This window comes from Spathaspora passalidarum, assembly GCF_000223485.1.
Source record: "Spathaspora passalidarum NRRL Y-27907 unplaced genomic scaffold SPAPAscaffold_5, whole genome shotgun sequence".
In the NCBI taxonomy this organism is placed as follows: Eukaryota; Fungi; Ascomycota; class Pichiomycetes; order Serinales; family Debaryomycetaceae; genus Spathaspora; species Spathaspora passalidarum.
Window position 1 is genome coordinate 1,158,868 of NW_006767429.1, and position 18,618 is coordinate 1,177,485.

Genomic DNA, 18,618 nt, shown 5'->3' on the forward strand with positions numbered 1-18,618 from the left:
CAATAGTGTTTTCGGAAAAATATGCGGCCGGGATACCCGATCTGGGGAACGCCGCAAAATCAGCCCAAAAATACGATTATAATCCCGCATTAGATCCCGCCTACTATACAAAAAAGTTGTTCCGCCAGGGGGTGGGTGGAATGCCACATTGGGTAATAACCTCCAAAGAAAATATCCATGAATAGGATAAATGACAATAGGTCCTTCCCCAGGAAAGCATTCATTCAACGAGTCAAATACCATATAGTTGAGGACTAATTGAAATAAATATTTCCGCTGTGGTTGTTTTCTCTTTTGTTAGCACCTGGAGAGGTGACGCCTTGCTGAGTAATAAAGCACTAAATAATACAATTGTTTAGGCATCCAGATGAAATCTAAGTTGATGGAAATTGATTCTTGAAACAAGCTGAATCCACAAAGTGTGAACTTCTCTAAATCATATGTCAGAAGGTAAATAGAACTTATATTTATAGTAATCGGATCAATATCTATGCTGTAAGAAAATCAGGTGGTTTTGAACCAGAGAAATGGTGTTATATTGAAGTTTTGTCAAGAAATTATTCCGGAAAAACAATAGGATAATATAGGCTTCCTTTTGTTTGCCAGGGATTGATAGCAAGGAAAGCAAAGTAAACGAAGTTTCCAACATGTATCACAAAATCTAAGGCGAGTGCATGCAGTTCAAACCAACCCTCCAGCATTGGTTAACAAAACTACGAGATTGTGTTAATGTTATTTGCCAACCTCATATTTAACTCTAAGAGATCAGCTATTGTGGTGCAATCCTAATACATTGCTCGACAGTTGATATTCTGAAATATTAATTTGATCAATAAGACAAGTAATACCAGTCCAAGCACAACTCAAAAATAGTAGCTGCATATAAACTAGAAACAAATATTAAATACAAACTTAAATTCTAGCTACTTGACCAATGAATATCTTCTGATCTCGTTCTTCCTCGGCATTGGGAACTTTCAAAAACCTACCATATTCCAGAGTGAGTGAGCTCAAGGGGCTAAAGAAATGCTCAATAATAATCATCCGGATTAATCTAGCAACCTTTCTAAACACATTTTTTGTAGGTTCATACTCATGACATCATATCAAATCATTTTCGAAAATATGCAACTTTGGATACTTCTCCAATTGATCCTCGTTTAGTCCAGATAGTGCTGGAATCTTACTCATAATAAGCGATATCATTGCTTTATCTATTCTGGTAAGTTCCATGTATCCAAATCTAATGACACACTTGTAATGATCTGGTAATTTCATCGGTGCTACAAATAATCGTTGTTCATCAGGAACAAAAGGAATGCTCATTACTCTAATAGCACAAAACACAAAATGAGAAGGAATGGAAACAAAAGTTGTTACCAATTTAGTATACAAATCAGGCAAGGTGTTTGGCGAATTGGTCAAAATGGAGTCAACATACATTATGCCTAATCCTTCGTGTCTAGTCAAGTGTAAAATTCCAAATCTTGTTTTAACATCAGTCTTTCCAAACTGGTGTGAATCTTCTTGGTTAGATTCTTTATGATTAAGATTAATTTCAATTGTTTCTGCTTTCTTGAAATATGGAAACAAATCTCCAATTTTAATCTTGGAATTGAACTCTTGTTCAACCTTTCTTGATCGACACCATCTCCACACACTCAAAAATGTACTCAACAACACCGTAATCATTATGGGAAACCAAGCACCACGGGGAACTTTCTTCATGTTGGAAATAATCAAACTAAATTCTAAAGGTCCAAAAATTAAAAGGAATAAAATCGGCCAAATTATATGCCAATTATAGACATAGAACATACAAATGAGGATTAATAAAGAAGTAACAAACAAATCCAAAGAGATTCCTAACCCATAGGCTGCAGTGGTTCTATGACTATTTTGAAACCCTGCCATGGTCAACATAACTCCAATCATTAACATCCAGTTGATAGCTCCAATATAAACCTTGCCAGCATACCCCAGAGAAACATGAGTAATTTTTAATTTGGGGAAACAATCCAAATGAATTAATTGAGCAAAAATACTAAATACCGATAAGATTAATGCTTGGGAAGCAATAACTGTGGCTATGGTTGCGAAAACAAACACCGCCCAATAAACACCACCACCAGTCCCACCGGGCAATGATAAGAAAAATGGATTGATATATGCATCAGGATGATGTACGAGATAAGCAGCTTGTCCCAAGTAACATATAATCAAGGTAGGATAAACAAAGCACCCTAGAGTTAGCTGAATAGGAAGTCTGCCAAAATGACCAAGGTCAGCAAACATAGCTTCAGTACCAGTAATTGACAACATAGCACCTCCTAATACGTCAATCCCACTTTCTTGTAAAATCTTGATGGCATAATGTGGTGACAATGCTGCGAAAATACCTGGTTGATATTTAGCAATATTATAAATACCACAAATCATCAACCCAATCAACCAGATGAAAATAATAGGTGCAAACAAAAATGAAATCTTATTGGAACCGAATTGTTGAATTGAAAACAATACAACCAAGATGACTTCCGATACAGCAAGAACACTTTTGAAAGAAGGAACAGCAACTTGAATACCACCTATGGCGCTAAGAATGGATGCAGTTGGGGTTAATAATCCATCAGAAACAACTAAGGCACACCCAATAAAACAGCAGGTCAAAATGAAACCTTTTATAGCTACAATCATTCTTGGATGCTTTCTGATGTGTTCAATTCTGGAAGTATATGATTCAACTGATGAAGCCATGGTGCCTTGTCTCGAAACCAATTGAATATCGGAAACTTCCCTGGCTGCCCCGGGCATAGTGACTCCCTTTGGGCCGATATTCAATTGATGGGCAATCTTGCCGTAAATAGCAACTTGTCCACCTTCACCATTATTAGCACCAATAACCAATACAATAAGTACATATTTGATAATAACGATAATGGTGAAAATGTAGAAGATAACTGAAACAGCACCATAAATTTCATCTTCGGTAGGAGGTAACTTCTTATACCTGATTGAACTAAGGGTATATAAGGGAGATGTCCCTAAATCTCCATAGATGACTCCAAGAGATGAAAATGATAACATAAATATTTCTCTCCATGATTGCTTTTTGGTGGGACTGACATGTTCAATAGTATCAATTGATCGTTTATCTTCAATGGAAAGCTCTGAGGAGATTGTAGAATCATCACGCTCTTCAATGGAGGCTATTTCGTAACGGTCAGTTAAATCTGACTGAGAATTATTTCTCATGGTTAAAATTGTCAATATGTAATGTTCTTGGGCACCAATTCAAGTGCAAAATAAATCAGCAAAAGAAGAGGAAATTGTTACTGTTTATATACAATATGATATATAGCAATGTCATTTCTTATCAGAGGAGACTCAATCGTACCAACCAATTAATCACATTTTTCAAGTCTCGTAATGAAATATTATATGTCCTAATTTTTTAACGCCTTAAGAAAAAGAAACTATGTTTCTTGAGCCCTAATTCAAATAGATGTGGCCCTTTTTTTAGCTGGATAAAATCTTCGGATTCAGAAACTTGATAGACATATAGAAGGAATCCAATTCTTTTACATGTCTCATTTTATCTCAACCAGGCAGAGTTAAAACTGTGTGTTAGATATTGTTAAACTTAATACCAAGAACAGGCTGCAAAAAAATTCAGTACTGCGGGGAATGATATATGGGTTAGAAACAAGAAAAAAAATCATCAATTAGGGAACTACGTAGGAGGGGATAGCAAAAAAATAGAATTAGATAAATAGGACCAAGGCTTATCTTGATCGAACTGAGGGTCTTGAAATAAATTGTAAAAGGTAGTGCAATATGCACAGTATTATGCAAATACTTGTGGAACTTTTATGACGCAAACCATTCTATTATATAACCAATGATTCTAACTTTGGAATAATCTAACTCTTTGTCCCATAATATATTTTACTTCTGTCTTGCCTACTTCTTTCATATGGATTTATTCTTATGGACATTCACAGAGTTTACTTTGTTGGCCATTTCGCTGTATTTTTTTGTATAAATTTTCAAAAAAATAGAAATAAATGAAAGTTGCGATATAAACGCCTAACCAGCTATAAATAACTCATATCTCTCCATTTATTCTATCGTGGAAGTAGATTTAATTAAGGAAAACATGCAACGAAACTTATAAATTTCAACACCAGACCCGCTACCATACGTTAACTTTTTATTGTTGACAATTTCAGGAGCAATTACTTGACATTGAATATAGAATTATATAGAGTTCTTAGTTCAAGCTTGAAAGAAAGAATGTAAGTCTGAAATTGAGGTGCCCGGTTGTATATTTCGTCATTGTAATTTCCCGGGATTTTCCCCAGGTTATTTTTTGCTAATTGTTTTTTTGTGATCTCGCACGCTTTCACCCGCCCCCTCCCTTTTTCTTTATCTTGCACTAACTTGTAACAACCATATCTTGACAACCGCCACAGTCAATACATGCAAACAACATGACCGAACCTACACTAAACTTCCATATACAAACGCATCAAACACAATTCCGTGTTCCTATTGAACTAGTCAAGAAGAATTTCAAGAATGTCCAGAAATTAATCGAGAAACAAAAGAAGCAAACGGGTGACGAAGTAGCCAAGATTACTAAGAATCCAAACCTACCTACCACTATGAAATTGGCCATGATTAAGAAACTAATCAAACAGTTTGAAAGTTTCCAACACAAACTAAAAGCAGCGGTTGCTAGAGATGAAGAATTACGTTCAAGATTACTGGCTCGGTTGGATAATTTGCGGGAATTAGACAAGTATTGTATTGTCAACGGCAATGCTAAAAAGAATAGGGAAGATCTGGCTGAAGAAGATTCAGTGGGTGAGAATGATAAACTTTTAGATTTACACAATCCAAACTTATTGAATTGGTATCGAGATCAAACCAATTTATTGATTATTGACTACTTAATCAAATCTAATTCCAGAACCGATACAAACGGTGGGATATTACTACTCCATAGTTTAGCCCAGACTAATCCTAAATTTATGAAACTCATTGATTTTGACTTGTTCGAAAATTTTAATAAAGTGTTTGTATCCATAGTGGAACATCACGATTTGTCATTGGTTATATCATGGTTCAATGAGAACAAAAACTTTCTTAAAAAGGGTAATTCCAATTTAGAATTTGAAATTAATTATTGCAAGTTTTTGAGTTTGATTGAGAAAGGTGATATTAACGAAGCTATCAAGTTTTCCCATATAAACCTTTCACCTTATGGAAATAAAGAGAATTATCAAGAAAATGATAATGGAAATCATTTAGCTAATTTGAAAAGATTAATGGGGATGGGAGGATTACTTGTATTTAGATCGATGGAAAGTAATGAAAAGGCAAGTGAACCTATGACTTTTTCAAGCAATTTAATGATTAATTCTCCACAATTTCACGAATATCAAAAATTACTCTCTGATGAACGATGGGAAAGTTTATCTCGTTGTTTTATTGAGAATTTCACAAAGTTATATGGAATAAGCAAGAATTATCCAATTTTCATATACCTTTCAGCAGGATTGTCAAGTTTAAAGACAAAATCTTGTTATTATAATAATGAAAATACAATTTTTAGAGATGAAAATTTACCAATACCTAATGTACACAATCATAATGCTACAGTGCTTACAGATGAGAAATATCGTGGTCCAAATTACTATTACAAATTACTAAACAAGATAAACAATTGTCCAGTTTGCTCACCAGAATTATACAAGTTGAGTCGTAATTTACCTTATGCTCAATTAATTACCAGCATTTTCAATAATCCATTCATATTACCAAATGGTAATATCTATCCATTTGACAAGTTGCTTAATCCTTCTGATAAGCATCTTTCGGAAAAGAATACATTGTTGAGAATGGGTAGAGTCAAGGATCCATTAACCAAGGAAACCTTTTCTATAGATGGCTGTACAAGAGTATTCCCTGCATAGTTTAATATATCTAATCACTATCACTATCATCCTTAGTTTGTTCCTGCTTCTTTTTGAATTTTTCAAAAACGTAAATTCTGGCATTTCTTTCTTCAGCAGGCTTAGTAGTATCTCTGGTACTATTTGTTCTTCTATGGTGATATTCTGGAAACATGGCCCAATCAAATTTTCCTGATCTTTCAACCTTGTAGTCTTGACTTTTTCCAATAATTTTAATACCCCATGAATTATATGGTTCTCCTTCAAACGTAGAAAGAATAATCTTTCCTTCAGTTGGGACACTGTAGCCCGCAAAATCGTTCTTGCTTGTGTCATTAACAATATCAAACACTTGTTTACAATTTTTGAAATATTCCAAGATCAATTTTTGGTGCTCACGAATGTTTCTATCCACGTCCTTTATACCTTTACCAGTATGAGGGAAATTGAACATTATATAGTTCAATTGGGACCTATCATCAAACAACAGTGGTGTCTTACCTGACTTTTTTGTTTTGCTGTTAGCTATAAGTTTCAAACATTGTGGTAAGTTTGTCGTGTCAACTTCATGGATTAACTTCACACCTTCCTCAGTCAATTCATCAAGGGTTGATTGTACATTTGGATATTTCTGATTAAGTTCTTCAACCGAGTCATAACTGGTGGCTATCAAATTCTGAGGTTGTATAAAATTCTGCACTATTAAAGACTTTGCAAACGAGAAATCACCTTCACCAATAAGCAATACTCTGTCATCAACGGTGAATGGCATGAGGCCCTTAACCTGTTGAGGTTGATTATGTTTCTTTGGTACTTTTTTGATGGATTTCGCCTTGTTGAGTTGGTTCTCTTTAGTTATTTCGGCATTCTTTTGAAGCTTCTTTTGGAGATTGTCAGATACTTGATGTCGAGCAAGGGCACCCTTTAGCCCTTTACCTTGGAGATTTTTTCCCTTAAGTTTTCTAACCATTTCTGATTTGAATTATATTGAGATGATCTTCGCAAAATATTTCAACTTTTCTAGAGTCAAGTTATTACTACAATTATATGCAGGATGATATTTAACAAACGGTCTCACAACAGGATCTTGAATAGACTCTTCTACGATTTCTTACGTAAAACACTGCTAAGTAAAAGTCCTTTATTCTATATTTATACAAGGTTCCTACAAATGAACTTGAGCTTCAGCAACAGCAAGGTCAATGTGGCTACTATTCATTGATTCATCATCGTCATCAAAATTCTTAGATTCATGCATAGATGAACTCAGACTTTCCTTAACACTGTCGCTATAATCTTCATCTTCCAAATCACTAGATTCACTACTTGCATGTTGTTCCATTAACTTTATTCCCTTTTCTTCCTCTTCCTCTTCTTCGCTGGAAACATCTTCCAATTGTTCCTTATATCCATCATCAAATTCGTAGAATAAGAGAAATGTCCCTTGTCCATTCAACACTTCCTCTTCGCTGACGACATACACTGATTCATCACTTATTCTCCACCATGACCCACGTAATTTTCTGTAACATATATAATGTCCATAGTTATGGGTACCATAGTGAGAAATGACTGATTTCAAATTGTATAATAATTTAGGGTCGACTGGGGTATCTTCAATATTGGCTGATGTGGCAGCAGTCAGGGTAGATGGTACTTCATCGGATGACAAAGATGAACTTGAAGGAGTTGAAGAAACATCAGGAACAGATTCAATCGGTTCTCTTGCGTGTTGGTCTTGTTTTCTGAATGGTAATCTTGCATCCATATTAATATCATTTGGCGTCACCACATATGGAGTCATGTTCAATTTTATGGGGAAATCAACATTACTTGGGTTTTTGACAATCAGATAAGTTCTTGGATCAAACACAGATCTGTTTATGTGAATACATAATAGTGGTGGTGGTCTACTTAAGTATATTTGTTTGGACTTTTTCGATTTTTTGATTTGTTTCTTGATGGTCAATTTTTCAAAAATTTCATCAGTGATGTGATGTTGGTCTAATTCTTGTTCAATTAACGAAAGTCTAGTTTGAAATTGTTCAATAAGTTTACTCAGAGTGTCTCCTTGGCTTAAATCTTCAAGACGATTTTTGAGGAAATCCCTTGTTTGTATTAATCCACAACGGTTACAATTAACATCTTCGATAATTTCTGGAGTAATCCATTGGTTCAACAAGTCGTTTAAGTTAAAACTCGAATAATAACTTGCATCATGGGGTAAATTCAAACTTAATCCACTATTTACAGAATATCTGATCCCACCAACTTCACCACAGGTCAAACAACCAATACGCTCGGCAGTTATACCATCAACTGGAGTAATTAATTCCAATGGGAATAGCTTATGATCGCAATCGACTAAATTAGGATCGACCTGAGAAGCAGGAACGTATACCACTCCCAATTTACCCAATTGATCCACACCCGATACTATTTCCTTAACATGATTCATATCAATAAACTTTTCGGTTGGTCCAGATTCTGGTTCAGGGGTGGGCATCCTTGATGTGCTTACATTCTTGTATTCTCTTTCCAACAAATTCATAACTAATTGATAGAATTCTTGAGCATCTTCTTGATTGTATCCCGAAAAGAAATTTTGTTTAGGACCATTAGGCATTTTGTTTAACAATTGTCTTGAACTGAATTCTTTTCCCGTACGACCGTATTTCCCATTAACATTTTCCAATATGGTCTTTAATGCATTTGTAAATACCAATTCTCTTTTTGGTTGGTTAGATTTTATGAACATAGTAGGGGAATCTGGTTTTTGCACGGCAATTTCTTCATATAAATAGGAATTAATGAACTTGAGCAATTCCCTCGAGGAAGCCAAAGATTGGATAACACTGTTCATAAAACATGTGTTTCCTTCATTGCTGATCCCTCCAACAACTCCACCATTTTTCATGGCAAATTTGTAATATTTTGACTTGTTGCCAAAACGACCTCCTTGTCTATTAGTAATATACCTGTAATTGGAATTCATTAATGATAAAACTCTATGAAATAATGCTGGGATGTTACTGTTTTTATTAAGATAGTATGCAATGACGATAATGAAGATGGTACTTGTGGAAGTGGTGATTAATCGATGTATGTTTTTGGGTGGTGTGGTGATAAATGTTGATACAAAGGTGGTAAATGACAACGTGGGATCGATGTTACTGGATGAGACTATAGTTGCTATAAAAATGATAGATATGGATAATATAATGAAGTTTCTTGATTGAAACATCTAACAGAATACACCAACTTTTGTTTGAAATTACCTTGTTGATGTTGCAATATCAAATAGTGTCAAGGTTAATGTTGTTACGATCAAAAAAAAAAAAAAAATTTTTTTTTCTTTCTTTTCGGACTCTTTCTTGTAGTGCAGGTGGCAGCACCAGTGGCGGGACCTCGGCACTACTACTTAAACAGGAAGTCTATATTTCAACATGAAATATCCCACAGCAATTACTTTTTAAAACAAAATATATTAAGAGTATAAATGCTCTAACTAAAAACAAACAAACAAAAAAAGCATAAATAAACAAAAGGGTAATTGGTGACTTTGTCCAAACTACAAGGTATGATCTAAATTATGGCCGAGCATGGCATTAGGTCTATATTTAAGGTCTTCCTTGTCCATACATTTGTGGATGTGGTGGACCTGGTGGTGGAGGACCCGGTGGAACTACACCACGAGGAAAGCTTTGGAATTGATGCCCTCCCATAGGTCCCGGTGGAGGTGGAGGTGGTCTGTCTTTACCCCAGCCACATTTCAATGGTCTACCATTAATATTGAAGCCTGCCAATTGAACAATTGCTAATGCTGCTCTTTCGTGATTATCATATTTAACAAATGCACATCCACGTTCTGGATGGAACTTGAAATCAACTATGTATCCAAAATTAGTCAATAATGGAATTAAATCTCCTTGTTGGGTGAAATGGGCAATATTTCCCAAATAAACTGTGGTTTGCCATGATGGAGTTTGTCTCAATACAATGTCATATGATTGTGGAGACATGGCTGGTATGTTTCCAGAGTTACCACCAGTTGCGCCTTGTTGACCATTATTCTTAACATTGTTATTACCATTATCTTGTAATCCTCCTGGTAAAACCTGAGGAGCAAATTGATTGTTATTATTAAAACCAGGGTTAATTAATTGTTGAGGGAACACATGTCCATTAGTATTACCATTATTGTTATTGTTAAATGGTCTGAATTTAGTATTGTGATTATTATTGTTGTTATGGTGGTTATTATGATGATTATGACGATTATTATGGTTGCTGTTAAGATTTCTGTATCCTTGATTTTGATTATTCAATTGTTTATGAGAAGCCCAATTACATCTAATTGCTCTGCCATTAAGCCATTCTCCATTCATGGTTTGCAAAGCTAATTCTGCATCGGATTGATTGGAAAATGTAACAAATCCATATCCTCTAGATCTTGAAGTTTGCATGTCCCACATAACATGAGCTTGCTTCAAAGATTTAAATTTGGAGAATGCTTGTTTCAATTTTTCATCATTTATTTCAGGACTTAAATCTCCCACAAAAATATTGAAACTTGGGTCTTCTGGAGTATTTGCAGTAGTAATGGTGGCAGATTGGAATGCCCAATTGATCTTAATTTCAAAGTTTTGAAGAATCTTACCATTCATAGTATTCAAGGCCATATCGGCAGCTTGGTTATTCTCATATTCAATAAAAGCATAATTGAATCCTGGCTTGTTCTTGTCATTCAAAATCTTAACAGATTGGATTGCACCGGCACTGGCAAAAGTATCCTTTAAGAATTCTTCGGAAATTGATTTGGATAAATTCCCAACATACAAAATCTTGTTAGATACTTCACGACCACCTTCAACAGCCGAAGCTGGAGTTATTGGTGTAGTCTCTTTAGTGTCTGGTTTTGATGGAGTTTGATTTTCCTGCTGTTCGTCTAATTGCTGTTGTTGTTGTGGTTGATCAACATTTTGAACTTGCTGTTCTTGGTTTGCAGTTTCTTCCACTTGAGGGGTAGTAGAATGTGGAGGTTCAGCTTCAGTCATTACTTATATAAAATAAAATCAAACAAATAACGATATAAAAAGTAAGGAATGGACGTATTGGACAACTTTTGTTGATGTATTGTCGGGTTCAAGTGATAAAAATGAACGTAAGGGACAATGTGGGTGGGGCAAAATAAAAGGGTGGGTGTTTAGCTACGTTGTAAAAAAAAACGATTGATGGTAACACCGATGAATCAATATAAAAAAAGTAAAGTGGTAGAGTCCTAACAGGTAAATCTATGGACAAGGGATCAGCTAAGTGTGATAAATATCAGGACAAGTCTTAACTGGTGAGTCAATTAGATTAAAGTGGTTGTCCCAGTTTTTTTTTCTTTTTACGTTTCCGATTTTCGTCGAGAATAGAAAACAAAAACGACCAGATTTTTTTTTTTATTTTTTATTTTTTTATTTTTTTTTACGCATTCAATTGTTTTTTTTAGGCCGGTGGATTCCCGTTCGCGGGTGGTTGTAGTTTTTCGGTTGTTAGTTTTTTGTTATGTTTGATGGGGATATGTGATCAGTTTGACATGGTGAACGTGAGGTTAGTCCCGTCAAAATATAAAGTTATGATCTAGAGTGGCAAGTGACCTCAGAATTGACGAGGATCTTGAATGATTTTCAGTGTTGTCCGGTAGATCTCATACTAAAAAGTATAACCCACTTCTTAGTAAACTGGTGCTTCTTTGTAGATCCTGTTGAGTGGGTAAAGGATAAGATACAAAATGCAGTACAAAAGTGCTATAATAACCCCATAGAGAGTTTAAACTAACCAGTAACCATGTAGAGTGGGATGTTTATAAATTTGTTTATACATATGCATACGAGGTAATTTTGCAGCTACCAGTTGCAGCACTGATTTATTTTCTTGATTTTTTTTTTCCACCTCATCTCCAGTGTTACTCGTATAGCCGTAGACAATGCCGATTAAGCTAATTATATCAGACCCAAAATCAGTTAAACGAATAAAACAATGTCTCGAACAAAATAATCAACTTAATAAATCATACAAGATCCAAAAGTGTAATGACAAGTTTGAAATATTTACAAATTTACCTGAAATAACCGAGGAGTTTACACAATACCACTACGAAATATACGAAGAGAGACCAAAACAGGCAGAAATAACATTAGAACTGGTAATTAAAAAATTTCTTAACTTAAAGAATGTTGCTATCTGTAATGAGTTAGTGATACCGAAACGATGGTCAATCTATCCACCAATGATTCTATTCAATTCCAATACATTTGATTCTCAACCTTGGCAAGAACTATTCAACAGCATATCTTCACATGAATTGTTTACATATATAATATTGCACCAGCAAGATGTATTTGGAACTTCTGAAATTACTCATATTGCGGTTAATAAACCAATTATAGAATCGGACATTATGCGCAGACCCTTCAATGTCTTACCATTATATGGAGACTTTGGTCCAGCGACTTCATTTGACAATCCCACTGAAATGGATTTTCTGAATGCATTCTGGTGTCATGTTGTTCAAAATGGAATTTATCAAACTTGGGCTCCAAGATATACCATGTTTTCTCGAGGTAACATCAAAGAAAAGAAGCGAGTACTTGAAACATGCAAGAATCTTAAAGGTACCGTTGTATTTGATTTTTATTGTGGAATTGGATATTTCTCATTATCATATCTTAAAAATGGTGCTCGACTCATGTGTTGGGAATTAAACCCTTGGTCAGTAGAAGGGTTTAGAAGAGCATTAGAACATGCAAAGTATACATATCTTATCATCCGTCCTGATGATAACTTCTCTTACCAACAATACCAAGAAACAATTGTGGATGTGATTATATTTATTGAAAGTAATGAAAATATCCCAAAAAGACTAGAGCTGTTTCCTGAAAACAGCTTGCCAATAAGTCATATAAATTTGGGTTTGTTACCTACTTCAAAGCTTGCCTGGGGTATGGCCGATCAATTGAAATTCAAATCAACAAGAGAAACTATTGTACATGTTCACGAAAATGTTCATATTGAACAATTTGACCAAATACAAGAGGAATCAAAAGAAACTTTTCAAAATGGGGAAATAGTTCATTTGGAAAAAGTAAAGACTTTTGCCCCGGATATTTGGCATATTGTAATTGATATTAAGAATAAAAAGTAGTACAAACATACAGTCATGTTAACATAATTAACAATATCGTATTTGAAGTGGTAATAGGAATTGGCACTATTCCTAGCTTACTAAGGAATATCATTGAGTCGGAAATAGCTCCAAGCAAGTATGGAAAACTATGTACCAATTTCAACTACATTATAAATCTTCCCATGTAAGACGTTTCCTGCACAGCTTTATAAGTACATTGTTTTCATGTAAAACTCAGTAGTATTCTTTCATGCTTGAATTCATACAACAAGAACGGAAGTTCCTCCAGACAAAAAGTATTGATCACAGAATATTTTAGACTAAAATTTTATTAGGAGGATACTTGATGTTCCTACTATATGTTAAGCTCGCAAGTATAAATATTTCTATTCCCGCTTCAATATTTTTTACAACAAAATATCCACTATTTTCTCTCTCCTTTTCCAGTTAATTGAATACTTAGGTATATATAGCATCCTTTTACATATCTAGAATTGTACCAAAATCAACTCTACTCTCGAAATATGTATCGAAGTGATTTAAGAAGCAAAATTGAAACTGACTTGAACTGAAGAGTTAATTGTTTACGAGTGATTGGATCTCAATAGTGGAGAAAACAGAATAGTTGAGTTGAAAAGCAATATATGGCATACATTAGATTGATCCAGTAAAATAAAATTAGGTTCTTTCTTGGTCTTGATTATTTTGGATGTGATGTGCAAGAGCATGCGAGAAATGCAAAATTACAGGTGAGAATTTAATGTTAGTGCGTGCTAAATTTTCTCACTTTAACGATATACTTCAGAACCAAATTACCACTTCTGTAACATCTCAAAAATACTTTTGATTAGTTGGTTATGGTTTCATAACCAATGTATCTAATATTAGTTCTATTGGATGTTGCAAATTAGTATTACAATTGATTTTTAGTGTTTTCTTCCACAAACAGACTACAAAGTAGTCATAGAACTGCTAAGTAGATGCAAGTTTGGAAATTTCAAGAGGTAAAAATTTAAATAATACAAGCCGTCCTGTGAATCGCCTCGTGTAATTGGTAGTTTTACAACGGGGCAATGATTGGAACCACATGCTCTTAAAACATAAGTGTGGGGATGGACCAAATTCGCAATATTGTAAATGGATTTTGTAGGACCAAATGCAGTTGACCAGGCCCGAGGTATTAAGTGCATGAAGAAGAAACTCGAGCCGACACGAAATACGTGATACTACTTTATTTTTCTCTGATTACACGTTCACTGCAAACAGAAACAATTTTGATTGGAAGAGATTTGGCATATCTTCCGAAATGTTCCTAAAATGATGTCACTCATTATCATGATTCAGCGAGGAGAAAATGGTTTAATGTGGCAGGTTATAAAAAAAACGTTCCGCGCGTGACCAACTTTGACACACAATAAACCTAATTAGGACCAACTTGAAAAAAAATAATGCTCGGTCCGCTACATATTTGTTTGTTTTCAATTGATCAATTAAGGTTTGTGGTTAGTGGAGCAACGTTTTTATTAATTATTTAGGGGGTTTTCGGGTTTGCAAAAAAAAAGGGTTTAAGGTTTGCGTGCATTTGTGGGGTAGATTTAAGTCTGTACTATAGTGGTTTAAAAGCTGCCAATTGACTTTATTTTCTCTATTGGGATTGTTTAAGTTATTGTGTGAAGATTTAATAATCTGTAGTCCATTAGCTTGAACTTATTTCAAGTAATGAAAGGAATCTCCGATGAAATAGGAGCTAAGCAGCACAGACGGAGTTATCCAACGTTATTTTTTATCACAATCACAATTACGAAAAAAAACGTTTTGGAATTAGAAATTTTGAATGACTAAGGGGAAAATACAATTGTGACAAACTATTGTTCCGGGTCACCACACAAAAAAGAAAAGAGAAATTTATTGGCTAGAGATCACGGTGCACCGTGTATGACTGCGCCTGCCGCGCCCTATGACTTGAAATGTTTCTATATTCGACCAAACCCTTATCTAGCCCTATCAAACGGTCATTCATTCCAGAAAACCCCCCTGTACGTCCACTCTTATCAAGTACGTCATTGTTTCTATATGCATTTAGCTAAAAACAGGCGTATAATCAAAAGCCAAATTTTTAAAGTCCATTTTTACCAGTTAACAATATTTTTTAAAGGGCACAAAGTGGGGGGTTGTGGTACAAAATCACGGCCTATCTAATGGACTTCGATTTCACGTAAACAATATAAATACGTTAAAAGTACAAAGATGTTGCTATTGTGTACCAATACTGCTTTTTAACTTCTGTCTCACCAAGTACAATTTATCTCAATACTATATCTTATGACTCCTTACCAAAATGACAAAATTTTGGGTGACGATTTAGAACATACTGTTATTCGTACAGAGCCAGATGAATCCACGGCTGCTAAAATCTTGTCTCAAGATGAAATTGCTTACTTTTTGAGCGAAATTACTCATTCAGAATTAAGTCGTTTTCCTGATTTGCTAACCAATAAAAGCTTAACTCCCGCTCCTATCCCGCCACAATCACCAAGAAAGCTCAATCCTTTACAATTAGACAATTTAAGTTATTCCCCAAGTCTTGCTTCAGCCAGTTCCAAAAAGACAAGCTATAGTTCCTTTGCTCCTACTCCCAATGCATCATATGCATACAATAGTATTAGTCCAGTCCCAATGGTACCCGCAGAGAGTTTAATGACTAATTCTCTGCAATATTTGGATGATCCAAAAGAACTTGATATTGAATCTCTATTGCAAATGATAGAACAAGATGAGCCGGTTGTATCAACTTCCACGGTGAAATCAACGATCCCAGAAATCGAAGAGGAAACTTTGGAAGATTTTCCTCAAGTTAACCTTGATGATGACTCCATATTAACAAGAACTGTTTCCATTGGTTCTGCTAATCTTGATTTTGGTAACTATTCTGACCTTGACCAATTATTACAAATTAAATCAGATCCCACCAGTGCTTTGATGTCCAGAGTTACATCATATGATTATACTGGTACTTCATACGGATCATTTTCAACGTCACCCATGCCAAAGGTTGCAAGGAGGGTAAGCTGTCCAACTGCCTTACGGCCTTCAATAATTACACACGAATACTCGTCACCAACTCCACCAGTTTATATGAGTAACGATAGAATATTATCAATGACGTTACCCAAGAAAACTACACCCAGGATTACTAAGCGTCATTCAGAAGTATTTATATGCCCCGTTTGTGGTAATACCTTATCCCGTGCTGCTAACTTGAAACAACATTGTCTTCTGGTTCATGGAGAAGAAAGACCATATCCATGTAGGTACCCTGATTGTGACTGGAGATTTTCAAGACCAAATGATAGAACTCGTCATGAAAATCAACATAGTGGGGTCAAGAAGTTTATTTGTCATGGTGTTTTACCTAATGGGAAAATCTTTGGATGTGGTAAAGGATTCAAAAGGTCTGATGGACTTGGACGTCATTTCAGAACTGAAACCGGTAAGAAATGTATTCAGCCGCTTGTTGAATTTCAAGAACTGAATAGAAGGAACAGATTTGATAGACCAGATGATCTGGATATTTTTTGATTAGGATATTTACTTTATTAGTGTTCATATCGTTTATTATTATTTATTATTACTATATTATATAGGTTAGGATCAATTTATAGAAATATAAACTTGGAACGCAGTCTGTTTGGCATGGAAATAACTACTCTCGGTAAATGAATATTGCTTACTGAGCACTGATGACGTTGGTGTCTTCTTTTTGTACAATGAGCCATTTCTTTTCTTAAAAGGTAACAGGAACCCTTCTATATTCTGTTTCGAGTAAAATAATTTCTTATCAAAATACCAAAATTATGGTAATATCTTGATGATTCAGCCCCGATGTATGACCTGAATCATAAAATATATAACTACAAAACAATATACGTTGTTCCAAAAGATTTCAAATCTTATCGTATTATCATCAATCAATTAAAAGTGGACATTGTTTATATGGTTACTTATTATGTAAGTAAATGGTCCAGGTGCAATTTAATCCTTGGTTATGCTTGAGCATTAATCGGAGTCTGTTTGAACATGAGCAAATACAAGTCAAATTAATATTTTTGTGCCTCGATTTTTTTTCTTTTGAATTAAAAATAGATTCAACTTTCCGTAGTTGCAAAATAATATTTGTTCTGTGCCAACCTAATTATGCTCCAATGCCAATATATAAAGAGCAAAGCTTCTCCTTCCTCTCGAAATCAGTTTTTCTAACTACCTTGATTCCAATCTAAAACTTGAATGGAATAAAGTATTTCAATCGGAGAACTTTGGTTCCTTCAACATTTGATCTTTTGAATCTGCTTGAACCGCTTTGCAATCATTGCAACCATTCCGAAATGAACGATCCCTTTCTTGACTTCAATCAAGAATGTTTTCAAATCAATCAATTGCAGTTTAATTTACCAATTCAACAGTTGGAATCTTGTCCTTATTGCTTTGAGATTTTTGACAATTGCAAGACAATGAAAGATCATTGTATTCAAATTCATGAAACAGACTATATGTACATTTGTATCTACTGTCAAAAGCCTAGCAAAAGAAAATCTGATTATAACCGCCATATAAGAAGTATACATTATAAGACGAAAGAGTTCATCTGCTGTGGACACCTACCGGATGGTAGGTTATTTGGATGTATGAAAAGCTTTAGCCGCAAGGATCATTTATTGAGTCATCAGAGAAGAAAGGGTGCTGGAGAATGTAGTTTTGGCTTACAAGAATAGACATTTAGGGCTGATATAAATATTGTATCCATATTATATATTCTATTTATTGGATTGGTATTCTAATTAAAGTTATTTATGAGTAGAAATATAATTGTAAGTCAATCTTGCAGGGTATTAGTGACTATAGGGAATCAGATATTTCTCCTCCTATCAATTAAGCAAATTTTGTAATTGGATACATAAAAAATAGATTGGCTACGATAAGTACAGAGATTGCATAATTGGTTTATGTTACTTTAACACCTCGGTATTCCGACACGGCCGTGAAAACAGTGTGGTGTTTTTTTTTCTGTTTATAATTGGAGTTGATTTATTTCTTTACTGATTTTTAGATGACTATAATAAAAAAAAAGAAATTACGTCAGAGCCTCAGCCTTGCCTTGATTACCATGTGGTCTTTGTTTAATGCTTTTGCAATAACCTCGAAATTAAAAAAACCTCTAATACCTGTTAAAAGTTAAATTATAGCTAGATTGTGGCTCTGCAACGTGTATAAAAAGGTTTGGCTCGTTAAGTTGAATAATTGAATTACATTGTATTTGAACGAGGCAGAAAAGGCGTATAAAAACCTCAGATTAAATTATTTAGGGCGTAGAATATATATTTTTTAGGCCATAGGTGAGGAATATCAAATATATATGTAATCATGAATTGTAGATCTATATAAATATGACTAACTTGTGAATAACTATCTTGTCCTAGTTGGTAACAT

General features: G+C 34.5%; 8 protein-coding genes across 8 annotated transcripts; 4 read left to right on the top strand and 4 right to left on the bottom strand. All coding sequences in view use genetic code 12, as the record gives it.

Annotated features, from left to right (window-relative positions):
• Positions 1-952: 952 nt before the first annotated feature.
• SPAPADRAFT_67704 (uncharacterized protein) lies at positions 953-3,255 on the bottom strand (the record flags this gene model as incomplete). Its single annotated transcript, XM_007376386.1, has 1 exon — positions 953-3,255. The coding sequence occupies one exon, from the start codon at positions 3,253-3,255 to the stop codon at positions 1,102-1,104; it is 2,154 nt and encodes a 717-aa protein (XP_007376448.1).
• A 1,216-nt stretch (positions 3,256-4,471) lies between these two features.
• SPAPADRAFT_62283 (glucose-induced degradation complex subunit) lies at positions 4,472-6,934 on the top strand (the record flags this gene model as incomplete). The annotated part of the gene is made up of 1 exon (XM_007376387.1): positions 4,472-6,934. One exon carries the CDS (start codon positions 5,037-5,039, stop codon positions 5,979-5,981), a length of 945 nt encoding a protein of 314 aa, XP_007376449.1.
• On the bottom strand, positions 5,992-6,930 carry SPAPADRAFT_56474 (25S rRNA (uracil2634-N3)-methyltransferase; the record flags this gene model as incomplete). Its single annotated transcript, XM_007376388.1, has 1 exon — positions 5,992-6,930. One exon carries the CDS (start codon positions 6,928-6,930, stop codon positions 5,992-5,994), a length of 939 nt encoding a protein of 312 aa, XP_007376450.1.
• Positions 6,935-7,087: 153 nt separating the features above from the next.
• On the bottom strand, positions 7,088-9,210 carry UBP1 (ubiquitin-specific protease; the record flags this gene model as incomplete). The annotated part of the gene is made up of 1 exon (XM_007376389.1): positions 7,088-9,210. The coding sequence occupies one exon, from the start codon at positions 8,584-8,586 to the stop codon at positions 7,126-7,128; it is 1,461 nt and encodes a 486-aa protein (XP_007376451.1).
• Positions 9,211-9,436: 226 nt separating this feature from the next.
• On the bottom strand, positions 9,437-11,306 carry SPAPADRAFT_62285 (uncharacterized protein; the record flags this gene model as incomplete). Its single annotated transcript, XM_007376390.1, has 1 exon — positions 9,437-11,306. The coding sequence occupies one exon, from the start codon at positions 11,015-11,017 to the stop codon at positions 9,581-9,583; it is 1,437 nt and encodes a 478-aa protein (XP_007376452.1).
• A 623-nt stretch (positions 11,307-11,929) lies between these two features.
• On the top strand, positions 11,930-13,306 carry TRM12 (Trm12p; the record flags this gene model as incomplete). Its single annotated transcript, XM_007376391.1, has 1 exon — positions 11,930-13,306. A coding segment is annotated over one exon (940 nt), but the record flags the coding sequence as incomplete, so codon positions are not given.
• A 2,108-nt stretch (positions 13,307-15,414) lies between these two features.
• Positions 15,415-17,217, top strand: SPAPADRAFT_62287 (uncharacterized protein; the record flags this gene model as incomplete). The annotated part of the gene is made up of 1 exon (XM_007376392.1): positions 15,415-17,217. The coding sequence occupies one exon, from the start codon at positions 15,457-15,459 to the stop codon at positions 16,711-16,713; it is 1,257 nt and encodes a 418-aa protein (XP_007376454.1).
• Positions 17,218-17,392: 175 nt separating this feature from the next.
• Positions 17,393-18,552, top strand: SPAPADRAFT_62288 (uncharacterized protein; the record flags this gene model as incomplete). Its single annotated transcript, XM_007376393.1, has 1 exon — positions 17,393-18,552. A coding segment is annotated over one exon (237 nt), but the record flags the coding sequence as incomplete, so codon positions are not given.
• Positions 18,553-18,618: the final 66 nt, after the last annotated feature.